This window comes from Gallus gallus, chromosome 4 (assembly GCF_016699485.2).
Source record: "Gallus gallus isolate bGalGal1 chromosome 4, bGalGal1.mat.broiler.GRCg7b, whole genome shotgun sequence".
Classification (NCBI taxonomy): domain Eukaryota; kingdom Metazoa; phylum Chordata; class Aves; order Galliformes; family Phasianidae; genus Gallus; species Gallus gallus.
The window spans coordinates 89,404,904-89,418,019 of NC_052535.1; the positions used below are offsets into that span (position 1 = coordinate 89,404,904).

Below are 13,116 nucleotides of genomic sequence, written 5' to 3' on the forward strand. Positions count from 1 at the left end.
CGCTTTTTCAGATGGATGTCTGGATGCGTTCAATTCTACAAATCCCAGAACTTGGAAAATGTAAGAAAATAGCAATCGGTCATTTCTGGGAGGGAAGAAGATGGAGACGAAGCCCTTTATTCGTGGCCAGAATGAGAGGAAACGCTGCGGCTCTTTGGGATCAGGAGGGAGGGTTCCTTTTGGGGTCTCAGCAATGGTTTCATGGGGCTCTGGAAATGCTTTATGGGTGCTGGGATCCAACACTGCCTGTGCAGGGCTTGCCCAGCAGTTGTGCTTCTCCACATCTTCCTCGCAGCCTACAAAGAGACGAGATGCGCTGCGGATGCATGTATAATGTAGCAGCTTGCAAAATATGTTCTGCCCCAAATCACTATTTGTTGGCAGATTTTTGGCTTTGGCTGATTTTTATTTTTTTTTTTTTTAATTTCATTTTGCTGCATATTTGGCTGAAAACGTTTTGGCCGAGCATTGCTCACAACTTTTTCCATTTTCGGCCGAAAATTCCCAGTTGGGGACTGTTGGGTTTTGTCTGCATGTTTTTTCCTTTGAGAGAGAAAAACATCATGGGGGGAACTAATTTGAAGGCAGGAGCCATTCTCTGCTAATAGGTTGGTTTGGTTAATAACCCAATTTCTGATAAAAACTTAATTTTGATGGAATTTCTCCAACTATCGCCAACATCTGACCACACAGATGAGAAACAATCTCTGTGACTGAGATCCTTTGTGAAACTGGAGAGATCTGCATCACACACGTGCTGGAGGAGGCACCCAAAAAAAGATCTGTGGTTATAATAAGCTGCCTACTATCTCTTGCTCCTATTAATAGCTCCTTTGTAGCCCAAATATTTGCTGGAAGTGAAGCGATGTGTTGTGCACGGCCCCAGGAGGAGGGGTGGGTTGTGTTGGAACAGTACAACTGGGTGAGGACTAGATGGGAAAGCCAACAGATGGGAAAGTTTGCTGGAAGATGCTGGTGAATTGCATAAAGTGCAGTGAGGAGCAGTTCCATGAGGGCAACACAGTGGTTTCCTAGCTGTCTTTTGCTTGCAAATGGCTTAAAACCCATCAAGGGTTGAACCCAACGCAATAAAACCCTACAGCAATGGGATGTAATTCTCAAAAGGAGAATGGAATGGTGAGGTGCTGGAACAGCTGCCCAGAAAGGCTGTGGATGTTCCATCCCTGGAGGTGTTCAAGAGCAGGTGGGATGGGGCCCTGGGCAACCTGGTCTAGTATTAGATATGGAGGTTGGTGGCCCTGCCTATGGCAGGAGGGTTGGAACTGATGATCCTCGGAGTCCCTTCCAACCCAAGCCATTCTATGATTCTATGAATGGAGAGGGACCCCAGTCCATCCCTCTGTAGGGTTCTGCTGCTGTCTGCAAGCCATGGCACCTGTCCTGCTCTTCCTAGCTAAATTCTGGTCTGTTTTATGGGTGGTGCTATATTGAACCAGGAGTTGGACTCGATGATCCTTTTGTGTCCCTTCCAACTCGGGATATTCTATGATTCTATCGTTCTAAATGTTGCTGTTTCTGTTGTTTTGTTTTCTTCTTGTGTTCTAAGGTGGGCCTTAATGTTCTGGTACAGAGAGCGAACAAGTTTACCCCCGCCACTCGTCTCTTGATCCAGAGGTTTGTGCCATTCCCTGCTGTTGGTAAGAAATCACTCCTTTTCTCTGTGTTGTCATACCCTGACTGTGGGTAAAAAATGCTGGTGGGGAATGGATCCACCCATGGGGATGGATGGAGCACAACTCCAGACCCGTTCAGGTTGGGTCTGAGTCAGAGATGCGCACGGGAAGCTGTGGGCTCTTCTATTTGCATCCCAAGGTGTTGTGAGCAGCAGGTTACGTCTGTGTCAGCATTGATTGAGGGCCCATAATTAATTTGTTTAGCTTAGCCCATAATTAATTCTCTAGTTCTTTTATTTGTGTACTGTCATGCTTCATTATGTGCCAGGACATCAGGAATCCTCCTGCTAATTGCTGTTTTGGTGGCTTTGAAAGCTCTGAGTTACCTATTTGCAGACCTGGGCAAACTCATTAATTAAGATATGCCTGCCCATTGCTTCTGAACTGCCAGCCTGCAGCCGAAGGGCAAAAGTTAGCTTTTTCTACATGAATACCAGAAGTTAATGTTGGGCTCTTGCTCCACCACACACAGGATTAAGCAGTTTCCCTGAGAATCAGAGAATCACTGAATCATTAAGGTTGAGAAAAGAGTTCTAAGATCCCCAAGTCCAACCCCAACCCAACCCACCATGCCCACTGACCATGTCCCTCAGTGCCACATAGCCACAGTTATTGAATACCTCCAGGGACGGTGACTCCACTCCAGCAATTACAGAATGGTAGTGTTGGAAGGGACCTTTAAAGTCCATCTGGTCCCATTCCCTGCAGTGAACAGGGACACCCACAGCTCCATCAGTGCTCAGAGCTCCATCCAGCCTGACCTTGGGTGTCTCTAGGGATGGGGCAACCTGTGCCACTGCCTCATCACCCTTACTGTAAAAAATGTTTTTCTTACATCCAGTCTAAATCTCCCCTCTTTTAGTTTTAAACCATTTCCCCTTGTCCTATGAAATGATGTGCAGAGAGAGTTAGGCAGAGAGATGCTTTTGTGTCTGAACCCACTTTCCAATAAATCACTACCTGCTTTCACAAAAGTCGTTTCTAGTCTATATTGCCACATTTTTTTTTCTAAATTCTGAAAATCATATTGTCTATACATGTATTTATTTATTTCTCATTTCCCCTTCCATTTGAGACCTTCACAAAACCTAAATTTAATCGAACCATAGAATATCCCAAGTTGGAAGGGACCCATTATGATCATCGAGTCCACCTTTGCAGCACAGAGCATCTCTTCTGGTGTAGTTTCGTTGGAAAAAAAAAGAGAGCATGAAAAATAGGGGACTAAACTTGCTTTAAATGAAATACTCGGTGTCTTTTTTATTGTGGCTCAGTCAGCTGAAGGGTTGGTAACACAGATAGTTTGATAGATGGGAAGAGTGGTCCAGTAGTTAGAATATTAAAGAGAGAGACAGAGTGTGCGTGTGTGTATGTTCCTCTTATTCTCGAGTGTAAGGAGCATTTGTCACCACAAATCATCCTTGATTGCAGGGAGCTGCGTTCATATAGGGCTCACCCACCCACCACCCTCAAAAAATTAGACATTTGTTATATGACATGAGTTGAGATTAATTAGTGAATATTAACCCATCAAGCAGCGCAGAAACACATTTTTGGAAGCAGTGGTACTGCAGCAACAGTGGCTTTGCATTAGTTCTGGTTGGAAAAACAAAATGTGGTGGGGGGGGGGGGGGGAGAGTTGCTGGAAAATGCCAGCTTGTGAAAAAGAAAACTTTTGGAGGAATGAGTAGCTTTTCTATGGAAAATTTTAAGGATTTCCTGAAGAGATTTGGATGTTTCTGCATGGAACCTGGAGGAAGGTTGCACCTGGGAAGGGTATTTGTGAACCACCGGCCCCACGGGTTGCCCTGGGAGCGAGATTTGGGGTGGTATGGGGAAGACAACAGAAGATGAGGGGCAGAAGATGAGCAAGGGGAGGTTTTGCAGGAGGGGGATCTGTCCCCAGTGAGGTGTGGATGCAGGGCTGGGATTTCTCAGATGCTTTGGTGGCCAACCCCAACACATCCCTGTCATGCCCCACCATGCCCACCACTGCAAAATAAGTCCACAGAGCTCTTTTTCCCCCCTAAAGCATGAAAGATGAGGGCAGACAGACAGCAGGACCACTGCTAACACCATGCATATCCATGAAAGCAACCCAGCCTTGTGTCTTTGGTTCAGAGAAAATGGCTGTCCTCCTCGGAGCTCAAACCTCAGCTGTCCTTCATAGCTGGGTGAAATCACTTGCGGTGATTTCCGTCACACCTCCTAAAATTCATTGTTTAAGAAGAGTTTATCTGCTGGATTAGTGAGAGAGGTAAATCCAGCTGGGAATCCACCTTCAGAAAGGGCAGCTGCCAAGAATCAGTGCCTGGTTGGCCAAGCCCAGATGGCCAGCAGGGTTAAGCCTTGTTTTGACTTGCCAAATCTCAGTGTCAGGTGTAGAATTAGTGGTCACAATGGGAATTGGGAACGTGGATGGACACCAACATCTGGAAATGCCTGTATTTTGTTGTGTCAGTGTGCTCCTGATTGTGCTATGTCAAAGGAAATTATTATGATTCCCTTCTTAAGCATCACATCTCTGTCTCAGTACAAGAATGAATTGTTGACTTTCAGAAACTTCTTGGCAGATTGATGAAAGCAAAGCTGAAGAGATGGTGTGGAGAACAGAAGCCTGCCATGTGGTATTGACCGGGGCTGCGATGCTAATCATCGTGCTTTTCTCATCCTCAGCCAGTGCCAATATCTGCAACGTTGTCCTGATGAGGCACACGGAGCTGGAAGAAGGAATTGATGTTTTGGACAATAATGGAAACATCGTCGGCTCTTCCAGAATTGCTGCAAAACATGTATGTACCTGAGATGTACATGGTGAGCACTTGCACATACACAGCTGGCCTTCAGAGGGTGGTGACACACTGGAACAGGTTGCCCAAGGAGGCTGTGGATGCCCCATCCCTGGAAGCATTCAAGGCCAGGCTGGATGTGGCTCTGGGCAGCCTGGTCTGGTGGTTGGCGACCCTGCACATAGCAGGGGGTTGAAACCAGGTGATCATTGTGGTCCTTCTCAACCCAGGCCATTCTGTGATTCTGATTCTATGATTCAGGCTCAGCAGCTCCCACAGCTGTAGGACCTGATGACTTAGAGCTAGAACTGGATGGCCTCTACTCATCATGCATGAAGAATTCAGCTGCAAGACTTAATGCCTCTTTGCAGCCATGCGTGTGTTTGGGTGGCCACAGAGTGGAGTGTGCTGTGGACACAAGCTCATGTCAGTTACAGAATGGAGTATGTAGGTGGACCCAAGGTCATGCCCAGCAGCCCACTGGCTTGCCATAGTGGTTTGGAAGGGAGCAGACTGCCATCAGGGAGATCCTGCACCACCACACCGCTGCATTCACAGTCTTAGGATTTCTTAGTGGAAACTTGTAAGCAGTTCGCGTTGAATACAAAGCAAAGATAACTTACACCTTTTTCTAAATGAGGAAGGCTTCATTCTCAATCTGAGTTGCATTTTAACCCTTGCCATGTCAAAACTGTGTTAACACTGCCAACCCAGGCTTCGTAAGGGCAGCCAGATGTTTGTAGCCCTGTGCTAACACCTGGTTTGTTTTCCCCTGTTGCCTTCTACTCTCTGCCATCTGCTTGCAATTATTCCCTTTTCTTCCCTTCTTGCATGGTTTTGTCTTCTGAGCATCATCTGATTGTCTGAGGCGTGTTGTTTCCAAGTGGGCTTTCATCTGAAATGTAAAGCATGTACAGAAGCACACGCCCAGGCAGAGGAGTTAATAATATAATGCTTGGCATTTCTCTCGCTCCTTCTGTCCAAGGCTCTTAAGGCACTTCATAGACAGCAATTAATGTACAGATTTACAGTCCTCGGCAAGAAATGGGAGATCTCTAATATATCTCCATATTGTTGTTTAACAGGGAGCTTAAAACAATCTGTTGAAGGGCTCAGAGCTTCTTGATTGAGCCAGTTTGCCTCACTTAACATCTCTGGCTTCAAGACCTTGCTTCCCTTCTCTATCCTAATGGTCTGGGGGAAGACAGCATAGAAAATAAGTATTAAAAATGGAGGTACTGATTTAAGTGGAGTTGAAGCTTCAGATTTCTGAGGACTTCTGCTCAGATGCCATCTTGTCCCAATGCTTCTTCCTGAATGGCACAGTGTTGGCTTTTTGGGGTTTAAAATTTGGCAGATCCTTAGGGTTACACATCTGTGCCTCTCTGAGACCTTCTGGTTGGAAAGGATTGAGTGCTCCCAAGCCTGGCTGGATGCGTAAATATCAGCATTCCCACTCCAGACTTACTGTAACCTCTGCCTATGTATGGCAAAGTCGCACACATGGTCAGAGTGCTTGGGGCATCCCATGGGGTGCTGACAAAAGTGGCTAGGAGAGGTAAAGTGGTGTCTCCTAGAGCATCTGTGGTCATGTTTAGGTCTTAGGGGATTTGTATCTGTCATGCTGCCAAGCTCTGCAGCAAATCTTGTGCTGGGGTTTGAACTCAAGTAAGGGAGAAAAGACTGACACTGCTGCTTAACCCATCTGGAGATATTTCACCATGCAGTATCTGCCAGGCAGCACCATCATGTTTGGGTGGGAATATGGTGGGGTGACTGCTGTGGTCCCATGCATTAACATCACAGAGGCTCTGAGGTGCACGGCCCTACTCCCTGCATTCATCCCTGCTTTTTAACCAAGCTCCAGCCCATCGTTTGTAGCAACAGAGGGAAAATCACTTCGGTACAAATAGCTGATAGCAAAGTTGAAAATGTGTTCTGGTGTATTCATTTGTGCAACACGGGAGGCCAGCCAAACCATTTCTGTGTCTGCACACCAACTGCTCAGTGCAGGTAAATCCTGAGATTCGTTGTAAATGTCTTATGTTTGTTTGTTGGTTTGTTCTTCCTTTCCAGGCACTGCTAGAAACAGCCCTGACTAGAGTGGTCCTGCCGATGCCTATACTGGTTCTACCTCCAATTATTATGTCCATACTGGAAAAGTAAGTGCTGGGTAGCATGGAGGGGGCACTTCTCCAGGGGAGGGAAGAAAAGATCCTCAGTAGGTGTTATTCAATGATATTTCTTAGCACTGCTCCATCAAAGACATTTTTCTTTTGCGTATTTTGGCCATTGGTATGGGTTGAGAGAGCACAAATCATCAGAGATGTTGATTTCCAGCTTTGCTTATGGCAGAATCATCCCTGACAGATGTCCTTCTGGAGTACTAGGATAGTGGGCAGGGTTATTATTCATGCCTCAATGTCTCCTCTCATGTTTCTTGATGACAAAAAGCCCCAGCGACCTGCCCTGGCCATAGGACCTTCTCCTCACCTTGCTTTCCAACACCTCTCTTTTTTTCCTTCTGCTCAGTCTTCAGAGACCGATTAGTGCACTGAAAGACAGAGATGCTAAAGGGCTTGTTGCCTTTGTCCAGGCAGCCAAGCTGGAAGCACTCTTTGAACAAATTTGTTGATAGTGGTTGCTCTAAAGCACTCCGCTGACAAAGTAAATAGCAATTAACACAACTGGGGATTGACCCATGGCTTTGGTTAGCCTTGTGTGCCATTGTAGAAATACCCCAGGGCAATTTGCTCTCTTTAATGGAAGGGTTGGGTCTGCTTCTGTATGCACTGAGATTTTTAGCTTCCCAATATTTTTAAGAATATTTCTTTTCCACACCTCTCCAGCACACAGAGGCTCACAACGAGATCAGTTCTTCCCATGAGCTGGGCGTGGGGAAAAATGCAGCAACAAACTCACCTTTGGAACACAGAAGTCAGTGTTTTCAGTCCTTGCTGACCAAGATGTGCTGGTTTTTGTGTTTTTCAAAGGGACTGTGGTTGTTCCCTGCAGCAGGGCACAGTCCTGCTAAGTGGCAGCCTGTGTTCCTCCTGATTTAACACAGCTATGTGTTGCTTTCTGGCTCTGTCTTGGCGAGCTGGTGGAGAGGGTCCAGAGGAGGACCACAAAAATGATCAGAGGGGTGGAACACCTCCTGTACGAAGACAGGCTGAGGGAGCTGGGCTTGTTCAGCCTGGAGAAGAGAAGGCTGCAGGGTGACCTCATTGCAGCCTTTCAGTACCTAAAGGGAGCCTATAAACAGGAGGGGAGTCAACTCTTTGAAAGGGTAGATAACAGCAGGACAAGAGGAAATGGTTTTAAGTTGAAGGAGGGAAGATTTAGGTTGGATATCGGAGAAGTTCTTTACTATGAGAGTGGTGAGGTGCTGGAACAGCTGCCCAGAGAGGCTGTGGATGCCCCATCCATCCCTGGAGGTGTTGAAGGCCAGGTTGGATGGGTCCCTGGGCAGCCTGGTCTGGTATTAAATGTGGAGGTTGGTGGCCTTGCCTGTGGCGAGGGAAAATGGAACTTCATGATCCTTGAGGTCCCTTCCAACCCAGGCCATTCTATGATTCTATGAGCAGCTCACCCAGTGGGGCCACCCCAAAGGACAAACTATAATATCCAGGAAGATCTTTGCTCTTCCAGTTGCTGTGAACACCCAAAAATCTTGATGTGCAGAAACTCAGAGTTTGCAGAAAATTTGTCAATGAACAATCATCTCCAACACTGCAAACCATCATGGGTCTTGAAAAGAACCCACGGGCTTAAATAGCACTGATAATGAAACATGCTTTGTACTTATGGCATCACCATCTCCTGCACTGATGCTGTGAGCTTTACTGAACGCAGGCGTGCTCTGGGCGAGATGCACTGAAACTAAATCAATCTGTCAAGCAAATGTGGACATGCAAGAGTTTTTTTTTTTGTTCAAAAACTCATCGTTTTAACTAAAAGACAGATTTTAGTTCAGGTTTGGGAGAGAATACGTTCCTTCTCACCACCCCAAATGAAACTTTGTAGGTATAAAATACACGGGCACTGATTTGGCCTGAATACCACTTAGAGCTTTGTGCCTACTGTTGGATTTCCCTCTAAATATCTTTGGATTCCTGGAAGCCTGAGTGAGAAGGGAGAGGGACAGGGAGTGGGGAGCAGTTTGGCCATGCAGAGGCTGTGGTTTGGCAGTTGGTATTATGGGATGTAGAAGCATCCCTTCCCATATCCAAAGGATTCACAGATATCTTAAATGAAGGACGCAGTCATACAGTCATAGAATGGCTTGGGTTGGAAGGGACCTCAAGGATCATCAAGCTCCAAACCTGCTGCAGGCAGGGCCACCAACCTCCACATTTAATACTAGACCAGGCTGCCCAGGGCCCCATCCTACCAGTCAGAAGTGAGACATTATTTTGCAAATAGATTTGGAGCATTGGGTGAAAAGTGTAACTTTTAAAATTTAATAGAATTTGGGTTAGCCCGGGAATTGTTATCAAGCCCGGGAGTGGTTATCAAGTCATGTATTATCAATTTATTTATAGAAGTCCTCACAGCATCTATAAATAAAGAAGAAGCCGAGGGCTGTGGCTCAGTGTTTGAAGGCTGGAGGTCTGGAAGCAAAAGTCCCAGTCTGGAAGCTCTCCTGGGCCACGTGCGGCTGCGACTGTGCTGCAGGAGGGAGCAGTTCTGCGGGGCCGGTGTTGCTTTCTGGGGGGGCTGCAGCACCCAGGAGCAAACCTGGGTCCTCCCAGTGGTGGTTTTTGGCTTTGTGGAACCTGCTCCCTCCTTTTTGTCTCGGCGTTGGGAAAGTTTTATTTTAAGTGGCCAGTTCCTGGTCGCCGTCTTTCCACTTGGATCCAGGTCTTTCCTCTCTCTCAGCCATCTCTCCATCTGCATGTTTTAACTCCCCCAGCTGCCTCTCTCGTCTCTTGTGCCATTTTTTTCAGCTCTCTTGGCTTCTCTCGTCTCTTTGCCTGCTGTGTATTTTAACTCCCAGGGCCGCCTTCTCTGCTCTCCAAGTAATTCAATGTTACCTCCCACTGCTGAGCTCCGCGGCGCTCCATTCTTTCCCCATGTTTCATGCATTTCCTGCTGCTTGGACGCTCTGTTGAAGCAGCTAACATATAGAATCAATGTTTATTTTGAGACTGCATATGCCATGCGGGGAACACGGTGTCAGTTATTTTGTGCAGATGTATTCTCATTTAAGTTTTATAAATAATATCTGTGTTGGCAACTTTAATACGGGAAAATATTGGTTTTGTATTGTCTGTGAGATGGAGAGGACTCATCCGTGGGATCTGACTGACGCTGGGTCAGACAATGGAAACTTCATTGGTACCTCTGCATTACAGAGATGTTAGGACAACTGCATAGAACTGTAGGATCATTCAGGTTGGAAAAGACCTCTAAGATCACCAAGCCCAACTTCAACCCACCCCACCATGCCTGCTGACCATATCCCCCAGTGCCACAGTTCTTGAACACCTCAAGGAATGGTGACTCCACCACTTCTCTGTGCAGCCTGTTCCAGTGACTGCATCCATTGCATTAAGTTGGACTTCTTGTCCATCAGACATTTCCCTTTATTTACATGCTTCTCTGAATCCTTTTATGTAGTAGTTACGAGATAATGTGAGAAACTGCCCAGGTTTCTCCCAGAAAGCTGCCAGCCGACTGCCACCATCCAACACTTCCCCAGTATCCTTTGCCTGACTCCGTGCAGAGCTGAAGCCCATCACAGATAATCTGTGTGCACACCATCTGCATCTGTATGTACGCCCAGCCTCAGGTTCCCCTGAGCTCTGAAATTCGATGGCACGTGGATCGTGTGATCTGGATGAGCCGTGGACAGGCAGACCACTGCTTTGTCCATGGACACTTGGCTGCCAGTGGTGATAGAAGAACCTAGGTTCTTATTCCTGTCTCCTTAACCTAAAGCCTCTTTTCTACCTCCATAATTCAAGCGGCTTCAAAGGGTCTGATGTGCAGAAGGTGGTCTCAGGGTGACTCCAGGGACTCATGGTTGTACAAGTCCCTAAGGCCGACCTTGAACAGTGGAGGGGGGATGAAGTTGGAACTGTTGGCAGTGTGCAAGATCTGCAAGAGAAACGGAGCAGGAGAGATGTGTCCCTGAAAGAGAAACGTTTCTACCCTTTCTTCATCTCCACATCACCCTGATTTTGAGGCTTGCAGAGCTGCTAGAACCACAGCAAATCAGTTGTCAAGGCTGTTTTCTCATAAAGCTCATCATACTGGGGACAGTCCGAGGCTGGATCAACTTAGGGAGCTGCTCTGGCCAAGTCAGACTGATGGTGTAAATGATGGATTCTCGTGATGGTCTGTCAGTGCTCAGACCATGGTGGTAGCTTTCTTAAGCTTCATATCTGTCACTGCAGAAATGGATGTGGAGATCCTCCTGGACCTCATGTTCATGACCTTTTGCTGGCTATATCCTTTCAATGGTGTTTGCAGAACACATTTCCTACAGGTGCTTTTCTTTTTCTTCAAATCTCTCCATCCAGCTATAAACCCTCAGCAAAGTTTGTTTGAGCTAAACAGCTGCCAGCAATGACACCTTAAACTGCCGTGGCTGTTTCCAGAGTAAACATTGAAACTGCTCCTTTAATTATGTCAATCAAACAACAACAAAAAAATCCCCCAACATCACTCCATTTGCATCTGCTGTGTCTCCTAGAGCAGGCACTGGGTCCATTGCTGGAACAGGAGATTCTTTTCAGCATGGACAAAGACAGGGCAGCAGTGGTCTGGGTGGACAGGATGGCAGCCAGAGCCCCTGGTCCATAGAGGAGCCCAGCCTTCCACAAATTACCCCAAATGAGTGCTCCGAACCACTCTGCAGGTAGCAGTAGGGCTGCATGAAGCAAGACGTGGTGCTGGCCTTGGGAGGTTCTGAGCAGAGCACGGATTTGGTGCACCGTGTGGGGTATGACAGCCACCCCCCATGCTATGTTCATGTCTCATGGGCCATTTGAGCTCTGGATGCCTTGGGATATCCCAAGCTTCAGCCCCCTGTGCTTTCCTTACCCCGCTGGCATCCACGGCGTCTTGCGATGTATGTATTAGCTTTGAACCTGTTTACACCAAACACTACAGAAACCCCACAGAATCTGTCAGCTGGGAGACTTTGGTTAACTCCTGTCATATTTAGTTTAGCATCTGACACCTCCTCCTAGACAAATACAGCTCTGGTTCACTGAACCCGATAACTCCTTTTTAGTACAGCGACTGACTTCCATATGGAATAAATTACAGTACCTCTTGAAAAACGCCAGAGGCAGCTGCCAAATTATGCAAAATTTAAACCACTAATGAACAATGTGATGAAAGTTGAATGAAGGTGTATTTACAAGATCTACAACACGCTGTCTCTGCGGAGCAGATGTACTGTCTGTACAAGTATGCGTGTGGCTGTGTGTGTACCTACGTATGTGCACACTCATGCATACTGAAATGCTCTCCGTGAGGTTGAGCTGGTTTAGGTATCTCCTTTAATGTGCTACCTTGGAGCAGTGAGCCAGAAGCTGCCTGGTGTGGTGCTGCTTGTTTCTATCCACCAGGCACGTTTTGTGAAAGCAAATTGCAGGAGGAATAAGAATTAGGGGACTTGGAAAGGGGCTAAAGAATGATGGAGTCATAGAATGGCTTGGGTTGGAAGGGATCTCATCTCATTCCAACGCCTTGCTGTGGGCAGGAGTGAACCTTAAGGAAAAAAAAAGAAGAAAGAAAGGGAAGAGGGTTAGGTTTAGGGTTGCAAAAATATCCATTTTATTCCATCCAAAGGCAAATGCATAAACATCAATTGCTTATACTGGTCACTGGTGAGGCAGCGTTAGTGGCAGTAACTTGACGTCTAAAACAGGAACAATAGACCATATGGAATCACAGAATGATTGAGGTTGGAGAAGCCCAGCCCATCCCCACCATGCCCACTGACCATGGCCCTCAGTGCCACATCTCCATGGTTCTGAACACCTCCAGGGACGGTGACTCCACCACCCCATGGGCAGCTCTGCCACTCTTTCAGAGGATATTATTGTCTCCCAATGTGACACCTTCTCTTGACATGGACTTTTCATCCCTTTGTTGTCCAGTCTGAGTGCCAACAAGGTTTAGTTCACCAGAACTTCGCCACTCCTGGACTGTGCACATGACAGCATATAGAACTACTGCTTCCGTGGAGGAATAGCTTCATGTTATGCTTTTGCAGAATTAAGAGAAGATACACTCTTCTGAACATAGCAATCTCCTTTAGAAGATGCCAATGGCAACGCTGGGCCATCAGGAGGATCTGGAGGTTCAGACCTCCTCCAGACAGAGGACAGCATTGTAAATGAATTCACTCTTCAACAAACAGTGACTCATTGCATTTATTTTTGACCTGCTGTAATATAATACTGTGCAATGAAGCCGTTAGGAAGCATAGAATCATAGAATCACCAAGGTTGGAAAAGACCTCCAAGACCGTTCAGTCCAACTGCCCACCTACCACTGATATTGCCCCACTGACCACGTCCCTCAGTATAAAATCTAAACGGTTCTTGAGCACCTCCAGGGGCCAAAGTCTAATCATCCACTTCCAATGGGGAAGCTAATGGGTGAAAAGAGGA

At 46.8% G+C, this 13,116-nt stretch overlaps 1 protein-coding gene across 3 annotated transcripts in view; it reads left to right on the forward strand.

Annotated features, from left to right (window-relative positions):
- SFXN5 (sideroflexin 5) overlaps window positions 1-13,116 on the forward strand; it is a 78,293-nt gene that overhangs the window by 44,094 nt on the left and 21,083 nt on the right. For all 3 annotated transcript variants that reach the window (XM_420891.7, XM_046941169.1, XM_046941170.1), the window contains 3 exons: window positions 1,568-1,658; window positions 4,371-4,486; window positions 6,560-6,645. In XM_420891.7, coding sequence (XP_420891.6) covers window positions 1,568-1,658; window positions 4,371-4,486; window positions 6,560-6,645 — 293 coding nt within the window. The remainder of the gene's footprint in view (window positions 1-1,567; window positions 1,659-4,370; window positions 4,487-6,559; window positions 6,646-13,116) is intronic.